Source organism: Magnolia sinica, chromosome 2 (assembly GCF_029962835.1).
Source record: "Magnolia sinica isolate HGM2019 chromosome 2, MsV1, whole genome shotgun sequence".
Lineage (NCBI taxonomy): Eukaryota > Viridiplantae > Streptophyta > Magnoliopsida > Magnoliales > Magnoliaceae > Magnolia > Magnolia sinica.
Window position 1 is genome coordinate 60,369,776 of NC_080574.1, and position 13,129 is coordinate 60,382,904.

General features: G+C 36.0%; 1 protein-coding gene across 1 annotated transcript; it reads left to right on the forward strand.

Annotated features, from left to right (window-relative positions):
- The first annotated feature begins 3,649 nt into the window (after positions 1–3,649).
- LOC131237149 (uncharacterized) lies at positions 3,650–7,355 on the forward strand. Its single transcript, XM_058234820.1, has 3 exons — positions 3,650–3,805; positions 4,018–4,072; positions 7,038–7,355. The coding sequence occupies exons 1-3, from the start codon at positions 3,711–3,713 to the stop codon at positions 7,167–7,169; spliced, it is 282 nt and encodes a 93-aa protein (XP_058090803.1). The 5' UTR covers positions 3,650–3,710; the 3' UTR covers positions 7,170–7,355.
- The last annotated feature ends 5,774 nt before the right edge of the window (positions 7,356–13,129 follow it).

A 13,129-nucleotide genomic window follows, 5' to 3' on the forward strand; every position in this document is an offset into this window, starting at 1 on the left:
AGGGTCAATTACCGATTTCCTAGATTAAGGCATAGTCCCAAACACATTACACTACTACAGGTATTCATATGGAATGTAAAACAGTAATGGAACAACCACTCAAATCATGGTACATACTCATCTGAAGAATATCAACTTAACATAAATGTAAGCATAGGAGATGCTTGAATTTAAATAACTTGGAATGTAACTGCATAAAGGAAATCATGCGCATCAATAGGAGTATTGAGAATCACTTCTCAATGCCCGCAATAAGTGTAATAAGTTACACTTAGATCATTCATGCATTTCTACAAACACTTAGCATACATGGAACAACATACATGACGCATGTTGAAATACATGCACTTAGACAATTCCTTTTATCAAGGAGTTATCATACATGCATCTAGCATACATACATGACAATTAATCATGGTAAACATAAGTGCATATTTTATACGTATACAGTACTTTATAAATACACATAGAATACACAAATCTCAATATAGCACATGCATATCAGGAAAGCAATGTAAACATGACATTTGACATGTGAAATCTCATCCATAGCAAGAATAAATCACTAACTGGGATTGAAAGCCTTGAAAACCATAACCTATACACTTAAAGTCCGCACCTTAAGCGAAGAAAGAACCGCCGAGCTGATTTAGACGAGTTGTCTTCATCAACGGCGCTATAATACCCTAAAATAAGGATAGAAATGAGATACAACAACACCAGTCTAGTCTAAGCTCTAACACAGGTTAGGGTTAGGTTAACTTACCCCAAAGGAAACTCAGAATCGTCAGAAGAACGATTCAAAGTGAAGGTTCGAAGATGAAGAAGAACAAGGAAGAAACCAAGATGATTCACCAACTTATCTCTCTCACTTTCTCTCTCTTTTCCACTCTCTTTCCAAGCTAGGGTTAGAGAAAATTCGTATGGAAATGAGAGCTAGGGTTTAAGGACTATATATAGGCCTTAAAATGATGGAAATAACCCCAGGGTCAAGGTATACTTAGGTTATAACCAAAGTAAGCCTTTCTCGATCCAACGAAGCACTTCTGGTGGGCCTATAACCACGAAAGGTTGGACTTAAGCTCCTTGACCATGGATCTAGGTCAAGCTGAGTTTTCATACCGACCGGCTCTTCAGATCAGCTGTGGCGGACCACACTCAATTCAACGGTCACGGAATCTCGATCAGGTCCACAAGCACTAGGATATGCCTGGGCCAATTCCTGATTCGAGGGTGAAATTGGGTCGAAATCCAACGGTCAGATAGCTTAAAATCGTCGTGCAAGCGACACGACTCGAATTTCATAAAAAGCTTAATAAATTCCAACCGTTCTCACACTCTTCACTCCGAGCTCAAGCAAATCGACCGAGAACATCAGATCGACTTAATTTTTGAGGGATGACCAAGCCCAACTCGGTGACCGCAACAGCCTAAGATCATCGCCATCGGACTTTCGACGCGCGGTCCAGGTCCGATCCAGATCTTCCAAAAATTTTCCAGAACAACTGGATTTAGCGATGGATCCCAGATTTCAGAGTAACGTAGCGCTCACTAATCTACACGATTAGAGCCATGCAGATACAATTTAAAGTGATTGATGCGAATTTCACAAGCAATCAAGTAAAGCGCTAATTACCCCAAAAACAACTACTTAAGGAAAGATTAGCACAGATAATTCCAAGGTCGTTACATTCACGCATACAGAAGTCTATAAATACCCCTCTCCCCTCCTCGTTTGCATCATTAGAGAAGTTCGAAAAGTGTTGCGGAGCTCTCAAAGTTGGAGTGGCGGAGTGACCATGTATTCTACAGGACATATCGAAGTGGAACAAAGGATCTCGAGTCTGCATAGTTCTTCTGTCATTGAGACGGAGGTCATGCACGCCGAAATGCTGTCAAAATTGCTATCGGATTACTTTCCTTTCCTTTCATTATATAATCGAAATGTATTCTGTTTCAGAATCAAGGGAAATAGGAGGATATAAGTGAACTTTAAAATCAATAAAAGTATTCGATGATGGATGTTCTTTCAATTTCTTTTGTTAATATTTAATGTAGATATCCCAACCGCTATACATTCGTTTCTTGTTGAAACAAGTGTTGACCTTGACTTTTGACGATGACCTCAAGGTTAGATGCTGACCTTGACCTCAGATGCTGACCTCATGCTCGGAATGGAAACATCCAGAGAGAATCTCGCACTAGATATGAGCAGGACTACCCAACGAGATCTCAACTAAAGATCACGCCAATCGAGGCATAATCAGAGAAATAATTAAAAACAAATTTTAACTCCAATACAGGCCCCTCCAATATATCTTATAAATTTACTCGGATACGAAAATCTCATAAGAGCACCTATAAATACATCACCCCCTTAAAGGGGAAGGTACACACAAATATTTCAATTATACTATACCTACTGTGAGTTCATATACTTGACTTAGGCATCAGAGGGTCCCTGGCCACAATCCGCACCCCTAGTGTCCTTCCATTATCCGTTAATTTGCAAGTGCCCAGCAGCTTGCAGGAGGGGAAATAGGATAGACCATATTTGACCAACAACAGTGGGTGTTCAATTATAATTGTTTCCTATAGTGTGGTTCATCTAATATTTGGATCTGCCTCATTTTTGGGCTCATGCCTTAAAATAAGCTGCCAAACTGGTGGGATGTGTGGATTTCACATATCTCACATTTTATTCATATACGTGGGCTCTTTAATTTCATGTTCAACAATATTGTTAACATGGCCCGTTATGGATGGACCATATAAAAATAAAAATAATAAATAAATATATAGATGATCCTAATCTTCACATGAGCCTTTATCAATTAAATATGAAATGTTTTTGTCTTTTATTAGTTATTCAATTTAAAGACACCAGTAAAAGGGTTTGATTATTCTATTAAGAAAGATATAGTACATGTTCCATCAATAAAAAATAAAATAAAAATAAATCATGTTTTATATATATATATAAATTGGCCATAGGTATATCAAATATAATGACATGACAATAATAGATTTTGTCACGTACTAACGAGAAAGAAATCGAGACAATAGAGGTAAATTTGATAAATTGTTAACTTCCAGGCATTAACCTTTTACATCCACTTACAGGTTTATTTTTTTATTTATTTATTTATTTATTTTTAAAGAAGTGTTTAATTTCAGGTATTAGAACTTTTTCAGACAAATTATCAAAAGGATTTACCGCTACTTAAGTACTAAAATTTAGACTCTTGGGAGTTTCAACACCCGGTCAAGGGTTCGAGCACCCATAGGTGGTGAAATTCCACTAGAGTGAGCGTGTGGGGTGTGTGTGAAAAAAAAAAAAAAAAAAAAAAAAAGAAAAAAATTGAAAAAAAAATAAAAAAAGAAGCACTAAAATTTAGGACTCAAAGTTTTCAGTGGTTAAATTAATTTTCAACTTTATTTTTCAGTTTACCAAATGGCACCTATGCCAAACATCGTACAGCTGTATGACGAAAACGGACCCTTAATCTGGATCGTTTATTTGTACAGGCCACTGAGTTCAGGACACTCTGATCGAGGAAATATTCTGCCCCTATCCATCGTGGGACCCGTCAGATCAACGATGTGGATCACCGAACCACACGCTCCAGCTCGACATAATCACACGGCTCCGCAAACTAGACATATACATTTTGCAGAGGCCAAGCTTCAAACAGGCAGCGAGCAACAAAATGGTGAGAGGGAGCAGAGCCCTTTTGAAGGAAGCCGGCGTCAGCAAGGCCCTATCTGATCTTCTAGTCTGCCCCCTCTCCAAGCAACCGTTGAGGTCTTCTCTTCCACATCACGAAACCACTCTCGATAGATTCACCCTTTCTTCCTACTTTTGGTCATACACCATACTACGACTAAACACTTCTGTAATATGGTATCCACCCCAAGTGTAAAAGAAAGGGTGTGTCTATCAATCAGTCGGGTGTAGATATTAATTCAGAAAGAGGAAATCCACGGCTCATTTTCTGCTTCTTCTTTTTTCCATAGGCTGTGTCCAGAATCCAATTCTCTGATCAGCGACGCCCTCGGCGTTTCTTATCCTGTAAGTTCACTTCCCTTCTTCGGCAGTTATATTTTCAATATATGCCGTTGGAAATCTATGAATCTTTTTTCGCAATTGCGTGTTCGACAGCTGCGTGTGTAATTGCATTTTCCGTTGCTTGCACGATGCAGATGAGATGACTTATTGGGTAATAAAATCGGCAAACATAGTCGCTTGCCGAGGCGACTGATTCTGCTTGTGGGTCCTAATTCTTTTATCAAGACAGTTTATCAGATGGGCTCCACTGGAGATGGACGATGCCCCAAAAAGCCTTCAAGATTGGGATATCGTAATCCTTCCATCAGTGGCTTACAAATGGATGGTTGATGAAATCAAAACACCCTCTGTCTTTTTTCTTTTCTTTTCCCTTTTTTTTTTGAACGATTGCAACGGTCAACATTCAGTGGTGAAATTAGAATGGTGGGAATATTCTTCTGTAGTTCTGTGGTTTTTTGGAAGAAACGAGGACATTGATGATTGATCCTTTGTGATTGTTTTCGTTGGGCTTACCTATGTTGGGGGCATTGTTTGAATAATCTCCGATATTATCGTTATCTCTAGCTTGGCAATACCGATAACATCAGTAGTAATATTGATAACACTGGTAGTATTAGAAATTCCAAGCATCAACAATGTACTGCTAAGTACTGCCAACGAATCAATATTGCCAATATTTTCAATTGTGTAAATCCCATGCGTCGCTTGTATTGCTAATGTATCGATATCGCCATTGTATTGCCAATATTTTCGACCGTGTAAATTCTAGGTGATGCTTGTATCACAAGTGTATTGTCGATATTTCAATAATATCTCTAATTTAGAGATATCACAGAAAGTTTGTCTATTAAAAAAATTTATATATTTCAAAATTTTTTTATGAGCGCATTGTTGTATGCAGTTTTCAATTTGCTGCTGCTAATATTGATGATATCTTCATATTATCGTTATCACAACACGCGTGATATCAAGACCATAATCTTTTGTTTCCTTTCTTGTTGTTGATGATTTCTTTGCAAAATATCAGGGATGGAATGATTGGATGGTTAGACTGTTCTTTACAAAGACACGTGCTTTTAAACCCTCATTAAATGGAAACTTATTGTGTATACATTCTTTTTGCAAAATTTATATTCCTAAATATGCAAATATGTGTATTTTAGCATCTCTTGAAGTTTCATTGAAAATTCTACCGTTTTCCCCATGTTTTCTCGCATTTCTGGTTATCAGCGATATTATTGGCGATATCGATACTGTTTCCGTATCCCGACCAACGAAACTTGTAGCGATACCGATACTTCAAACACTGGTTGGGGGTGCCATCATTGTAGGCATCTTGGATCCACATTCCAGGTTCATCTTTTCCTTGGTCTGTGGGTGATGATTTATACCCATCTCCATATGTAGGACCCTATGAGCCCAGTGACAATGGTTCTAAAACTCTTTGAATGGACTTGAAACTCAGCAGAGTCAGCTTGACTTGGTGATATTTCAAGCTGAGTCGCGAGTAAACTTGATTCTTAGACTGACTCGGCCTTGACTTGAGAAGACTCATTGAGTCAACTCTATGCGACTCACTTTGACTTGCACATTCTTTTTAAATGACACACAGGGTGACCCATTGCTGATCCGAACCGTACATTCATTCATGCAACTAGGGGTAAGCCATTGTGCAAAAATCATGCCAATCAGGTGATCCTAAGCTTCCAATCAACAACATGAAAACGGATACCCAAGATTGGCTAGAGAAACAAAATAGGTCCAATCATCATCGTGAAACATATACTAGATAGATCCTACTTTTTATTTCTTATGATTCTAAAGAAACACTTTGATTTGATGATTCTAACCCTGTGATTTATGGCTAAAAAAAAAAAGGGCCTTAAGGGTTAGGATCATCTGATCGGCGTGATTCTTGCACCATGGCTTGCTTCTAATCGTATGAATGAAGGAATGGTTTAGGTCACCCTTGTGCCATTTCCAAGTTTTGGGATGTTGCTAACGTCCCCATGAAGGTGGGGACATTAGCAAAACCCTTTTTTTTTAAAGTATTTCCCATTATTCATTGTTATAATTTTATTGTTATTAACTACTGAGTCAACTTGGGTCGAGTCTTTCAGTCGACCTGTCCCGAATGAACATCGGGTCGAGTCAAGTTTTCAGGTTTTTAAACTATGCTAGTGAAATATCAATGCGCAAGTCAGCTATATTAGGTGTGAACAAAGACTACTCTCTGCAAGAAACTCATATCAAACTCCATTGCATTTTTATCAATTCCTTGCCTTTATTGTTTTGGAAAGTTATGGGGGTCTTATAATGTTAATTGTAGGGTTTTCTTTCTTTCTCAATAAAATTCATTACCATTTTAAGAAATATTGGGCTAAAAAAGCTTCCAACACATATATATGTCGGATGTAGCCACAATATATTTGTCTTAGCTGAAATTTCTAGTACATTGTATATCATCTCTATGTCATAACTGTTGTAGAAATTGTCTAGTAAGATAAATAAGAGCATAAGATTGACACCATATAATGTATCTAAGCATTGTTGGCAATTTTATAGACAATTTCTGGTTATCTGCTTTGATATTACATTGTACAGCAAATGGAATTATCTGACAAAACCATAAACAAATCAAAGTGAGTCAAATTAGCTCCAAAGCGTCCAACCTACTTCATAAACCCTTTTAACTGAAGCCTGAGCTGATCATACTGATTATTCTTGATGTGTTCATGAAAATTTAATTATGTATTTGCTTGATCCTGACAACATCTCTTTTCTGCCTTCTCGAATTAGTTTTCAAAACGACAGTGCTAAGGGAATCTGTTCTTTGTACAGTCACATTCTGCAATGTTTTATTATTCCTAGATATCGTGATATTTAGTGTCTTTAAATTCTTTAAAAAAAAAAGAAGAAGTGGTGGTATTTGATGTCCTGTGTTTGTGTGCGCTCTTTTATTTTGCAGATAGTTGATGGAATCCCTTGCTTAGTTCCAAAAGATGGCAAGTTGCTTAAGACTGACAACGCATCAAAACCTGACTCTGTTACTGAGTTATCCGTTGTGAACAATGAATCTTCAGGAGGAGGTGCACATTGAACAGTAATGGTTAAAAACAAAAGAAAAGACAGAAGAGAAGGAAACCTTATACCATGACAAAGCTTTTTTGTACTTGAAATTTTCTTGTCTTGTTTATGCTAAAAGGGTGCGTCATGGGGGTACAGTATATTTCATCTCTCACTTTGGTACCATATATTTCATCTCTTACTTAGTTTTAGCACCAAATTTTGTGGTCCTGTTCTGGGTCTTGCTTGGCAGTGTTTTTTTAATTTTTAATTTAATTTTATTTTATGTAAGCCAGTGAAAGCACGATACCATTTAATTTTTTAATAGGATGCATACACTTCCATGAGCTGGTTCACCTTCAGATTCATTTTGCTAACAAATGTGTTTGTAGTCCTCTCTCTAGAGAGCTTGGTAATTGTGACTGTTTCTGTTCACTTGCATGATTGTCATGACAGATAAAAGTAAATGGGGAAGGTCATTTTTCTAAAGCATTCTCTTATGATATTATCCAGCCCTGTGAGTAGAAGCATAGGTTGCACTACAGTTAATGGGGTGCAATCACTGTTGTTTTCTCTTGCGAATGAAGTATAAAGTTTATTAGTATTCCATAATCAATGTTTTTGGATGTACAATGACTCTGGAGAACTTAAAACTATCAAGAAAGTGGTAGCTGATCCTGACAAATCAAGTATTTCACAACTCATTTCTATGTTTTAGTTTTTGTATAATTGGTAATTTGATTGCTTCATTCCCCATTTCCGTATTTTACTTTTTGAATCATTGGTAATTTGGTTGCTCCATTACCCACTTGAAAATCTGGTATGTTGCATGAGCATGGGAGATTTGGACAAGCGTAGGCAAAAGCAAAAATAGATTGCATTCTGCACACTGATGCTCATAATATACAAATCTGCAATGTTACTATCTAGGAAGTCTTGTCAGATTAACCAAGAGTTCAGTTTGCCAGCTCACCAACCTTAGTTTTGAATGTCTGGATCATTTAAGTGGCCTCATAAATGTGATGATGTTTTTTCATTCCAAAGTGGTTGTTTGGATTATTATTTGTTAACCTCCATTCTTAAATAAATAAAAAAGATTATTATTAATTAACAACAATAGCTTCTAAAATCCTAGAAAACTGAAACATCACCAAGAAGTGCAATTTTGTGGGTTTGAGGAATTTTGTTCTCCATAGATAGCAAGCGGCATGAGTAGCCATGACCATTTGTGCTAACATCTTTCAATGGACACATGACAGTTCTTGCTCCAGCTGTGCATGATTTAATCTTTAAGCATTTTCTTTTATTTTTTAATTTTTTAATTTTTTTTGTCATGAGGTTTTCACACTTTCGTGGATATGCTTCTCATGAGTAGGGTGGCAAACGGGCAAGGCCTGGGCTTGTCCATGTTGATTCCATGAGACTAGGATCTTGGCTTGAACACATCCCTAGCTACCTACAGGCCAGGATCGCAGCACCCATTTCCATTCCATTGTAGGAAATGGAGGCTTGAGCCCTATCTGGTGCACCCAGCTTGGCTGATTAAGTAGAGCCTAATGTCATGGCCTAGGTGCTTTCCCAAGTGTAGACCATGGGGCACTTGACTCACAACCCCTTCCTGGATGAGTCAGCGAACCACTAGCCAAGCTACTTGGAAGAGGAGTGCACACATTAGAACTCTAGTGCCTATAATTTTTCAGTTACCTGTCAAATGAGGAGTCTATCCCTCATATACGCACAAGAACTTTCTAGTTACTTTACATGAATAGCTAGTATGATGCCCTATAGTCATCATCCAATGGCTAGAAATACTCTAGAAAATTTCTAGATTATTATTCTATACTATTAACTACAAGAAGCCATTAGAGAACTCTACAGCGTTTTAGATCTCTACACAACTCGGATTTTCTCCAAAATTCTCTACACTCTATTCACCCTCATAGTGTACAAGTAGAGCCAAAACGGCCAAGTCCATGAGATTGGACATAGAGATGTTTGGTCGATGACACTTGGCTTTATCACCTCTATTAGTACTCGATGGTCATTATAGGGAGGCTCGTCACTCCAGCATATGCCGACAGCTCGAACATGGTCTTTGGAAATCATAACGCACTAATGGTTATGAATAGACTAATTCAATGGTAATAGTGGTATTCAAGATTCTATTAAATGTTATACAATGTAAGTACTTATACTTAAGCACAATTAGGATTGTCAAATTTCATAGTCCTGAAAGAAACACAAGCTCTCATGAAGATATTCTTCGAAACTCATGAAGAGCTGTTATCGACTCGATCAAACGTCTTAGGGAAGACTCAACATCTCAAGGTATAAAATGACATGATTCAAAGATCGGAACACTTCGTATGACTCAACCATCATGTGGTATAACCTTACATTGACCCTAGAATATGTGTATTTCACATAACATTATAATGAACACAATTTCAAGTAAAATACGCTCTAGTTAGGCTAGCTCGACATTTGGTTCGGCCAGCTTAACTACCTTTAGCTAACCCAATATAATTAGGGTAATTTTACAAATTGACAAAGATTTTCTGCGTCAAGTTTGGCTAGCCGAATATGATCGCTCGACTAGCTCTACTATGTTCGGTCAAGTTTCCAACGCGTAAAGATTTCGAATCATAGGGAGATTCGGCCAGCCGACTTTTTGAAAGATCTTATCCCATGAAATCCGAGTATCATTGGAATGCAATCGTTGGAATCTGGCTAGCCGAACTGACACTCGGGTCAGTTGAATTTCCAAATCCTTTAGTTATAAATAGAGACATTCTCTCATTCATTTCTACAATGAAAATGTATGAGAAACCTCTTCAAAGAAAGAGAAAAAGCCAGGCCCTCCTTAAGCCATTTGTGCAGTAATTCTAATTTTCTATTAGCTTATTTTATTCTCTTTCTTAAGTTAGATTTAATTATTTTTTAAGATAGTTATCTAAACTCTACTTGAGATTAAGAGAAAAGAATTTGCAGTAATTAAGGTTTTGTTTATATATTAAAAATGCATTAGATACCTATATTCTTTTTGGGCTGAACTCATACACGGTTTCATCAATACCTTAAGAAATAAGATCGCTGCAACAATCAAGCTACAGTAACGTCTTCGACTCAACATTTGAAGAGAAGTACTGTATTTACATTAATTTCATTTTGAAATTTTCTGAGATAGCTCGAAAATCTTAGAGAGTTGTTTTGTGGTGATCCTGTGAAAATCACAAAGTGGGTTTTATTGTGATAGCCCGTGAAAATGACAAGAATTGTATAAGGTTGTTAAGGTGACCCTGTGAAAATCTTGAAATAGTGAAAGCCAAAATTGCTAGGGTAGTAATTTTGGGAGTGGAGTAGGTGTGGGTTTAAGCACCGAACCACTATAACTTTTTGTGCATTGTGGTGATTATTTTAATTCTTTATATGCTTTTCATATTACTGATTAGCTCTTGCTAAGTTTGATATTTTGATTTCAAAGACATCATGAAATAAGGTTGTCCTACCTAAATCTTTTAGGTGAAGGTTGTCCTACGAACTATTTGATATCAAGAATTCAATACTCTAAGCAATTGAGTATAATTGTTTTATTATTTCATATTGTATCGAAATATTTTGTATTTTCCTATTCACTCCCACCCCCTCTAGGACATCTATAGCTCGTCCTTTCAAGTGGTTTCAAAGCCAAGTTGTTCTTTTTGGAATTAACCTCCTAAAGTAAGATCTAGAGCTATTAGAATATCAAATTTCGATAGTTTTTCCATTACCAGGTCACCTCCTTTCGATGACTCAAATTATACTTATTGGAAAGCCAGAATGAGGATTTTTGTAAAATCGATTGGTGAAAGTGTGTGGCAAGCCACTTTAATTAAATGGACCCCTCTAACAATGGAAGTATTGGCTAAGGATGGAACCACGTCTATGAAAGAAACCGCTTATACTTTTTGGACTACCGTTCAGAAAAGTGAAAGCAGCACTAATGCAAAAGCCTTTAATGCAATCACTTATGCTCTATCACTAGATGAATTTAAAATAATCATCTCTTGTTATACAACAAAACATGCATGAGATATTCTCGAAATGATACATGAAGGGACTAACATTGTCAAAAAGTCTAAAATACAAATCCTCACAAATAATTTTGAGAAAATTCGTATGGAAAAAAGTGAGTCATTCATGGACTTCTATACGAAACTAAATAACATTGTTAATTCAATGTGGGGTCTTGGAGAAAAAAGTCCTTGAAAGCAAGACTTGCGCTAAAATTCTGTGATTTTGTTTCTGATAGATTTAATTCCAAAGTCACTGCTATACAGAAATTGAGAGATACTGATGTTATGAAAGTTGAGGAATTAGTTGGATCTCTACAAACCTATGAGCTGAATTTCAAAGCTCCTAAAAACAAGTTCATAGCCCTTAAATCCTCAAAATTTAATCCAAATATAATAATGTAAATCCTGATAATGAGGAAAATGAGGATGATATGACAATGTTGGCTAAAAAGTTTTATAGGATTTTCAAGAATCGATTGATAAAAGAAAAGGAAATCCAAATTTTTGGAAATCAAAATCTAAAGACATCCAATCCTTCAACTGTTCTGAATATGGGCATGTAGCTTCAAAATGTCCTAAGAAGGATAAATCTATAAGAAGAAGCTTGATTACCACTTGTGATGAATCATCAGAATTTGAATCCAATTCAAAAATTGACGAATCAGACCAAGAAATTGAGAATGATCAAAAGGCCTTCATGACCTAGCTATAATCACTTCTTCAGATGAAGGTGAAACTTCTGACTATGAAACCCCTGGAAGTGATTCTAAAAATGAAGATCTTCAAATTGCTTATGATGCCTTATACAAAGAAATTTGTAAGATTGCGGCTAGACTGAAAATTCAAAAAGAAAACTTTGCTAATCTAAAATTAGAAATTGAAATCTCATTTTTTCTGATTTTTTTGAGAAAACCAAACTAGATTTAAGTTTGAAAATTTCTGAAATTCAAAATCTTAAAACTAAAAATGAGAATTTAAAAATAGAAGTTGCTTTTCTTAAGACTTCAAAAGAGACTTAGATATACACCCAAGGTGACCAGAGACTTGAAAAATTATTAATTGCATCTCGATGAAGTAGCAACAAATCTGGCTTGAGATATATTAAAAGTCACATAGAAAAATATAAAAATTCTGCTACTATCTTTGTAAAAGGTGAATCTTCAAAGTTAAAAATAGAAACTGTAAAGGAAGTAAAGAAGAGTGAAAAACTTTTTTCAAAAAACTTCTAATCCAAAAACTAAGGCCAACTATCATAAATATGTACAGAGAATCAATAATCCTCTCCTAGCAGATAAGATAGCGGACTTACTTAAAGAGCTCTCGAAATCGAACTCTAGAAATAACAGAGTAAGGAGAAAAAAGAAAAACTCTTACTCCCAAACACAGTGAATAGTAAAAGATCTTCTTAAACCCAAAACCATATTGAAATGGGTTTTAAAAGATAAGTGTCTTGTTATCCATTCAAGATGGTTCCTGGATAGTAGATGTTCTAGACATATGATAGATGATAAGGTGATTCTATCAGACATCAATTAAATCAATGGTGGCTCAGTGACATTCGGAGATGGTAACAACCACAAGATCATTGGAATAGGTAATGTAAAACTTCCAAACTTATTTATCTTTAAAGATGTCTTATATGTTGAAGGTTTAAAACATAATTTTCTAAACATATCTCAAATTTGTGATAATAATCATAGTGTTAAATTTTCAGATCACAGATGTGAGATAATTAACAATCAAAGACATATAATATTAAATAATTGTAGAACCTTTGAAAATTGTTATATCATTGATGATTCTTGTTCTATAAATCACTCTTATTACATGGTTCAAATAAATGAAACTGAATCGTGGCATCAATGTCTTGGACATGTAAACTACAGAGACCTACATAAATTAAGTAAGAAAGATCATCTTCGAGGTTTACCCAAACTGA

Excerpts from the sequence above, each read along its gene's own strand:
- LOC131237149 (XM_058234820.1), top strand. The coding sequence starts at position 3,711 with ATGGTGAGAGGGAGCAGAGCCCTTTTGAAGGAAGCCGGCGTCAGCAAG. Across the intron at positions 3,806-4,017 it reads CTCTCCAAGCAACCGTTGAG|GCTGTGTCCAGAATCCAATT; the intron begins GTCTTCTCTTCC and ends TTTTTTCCATAG. Across the intron at positions 4,073-7,037 it reads CCCTCGGCGTTTCTTATCCT|ATAGTTGATGGAATCCCTTG; the intron begins GTAAGTTCACTT and ends TTTATTTTGCAG.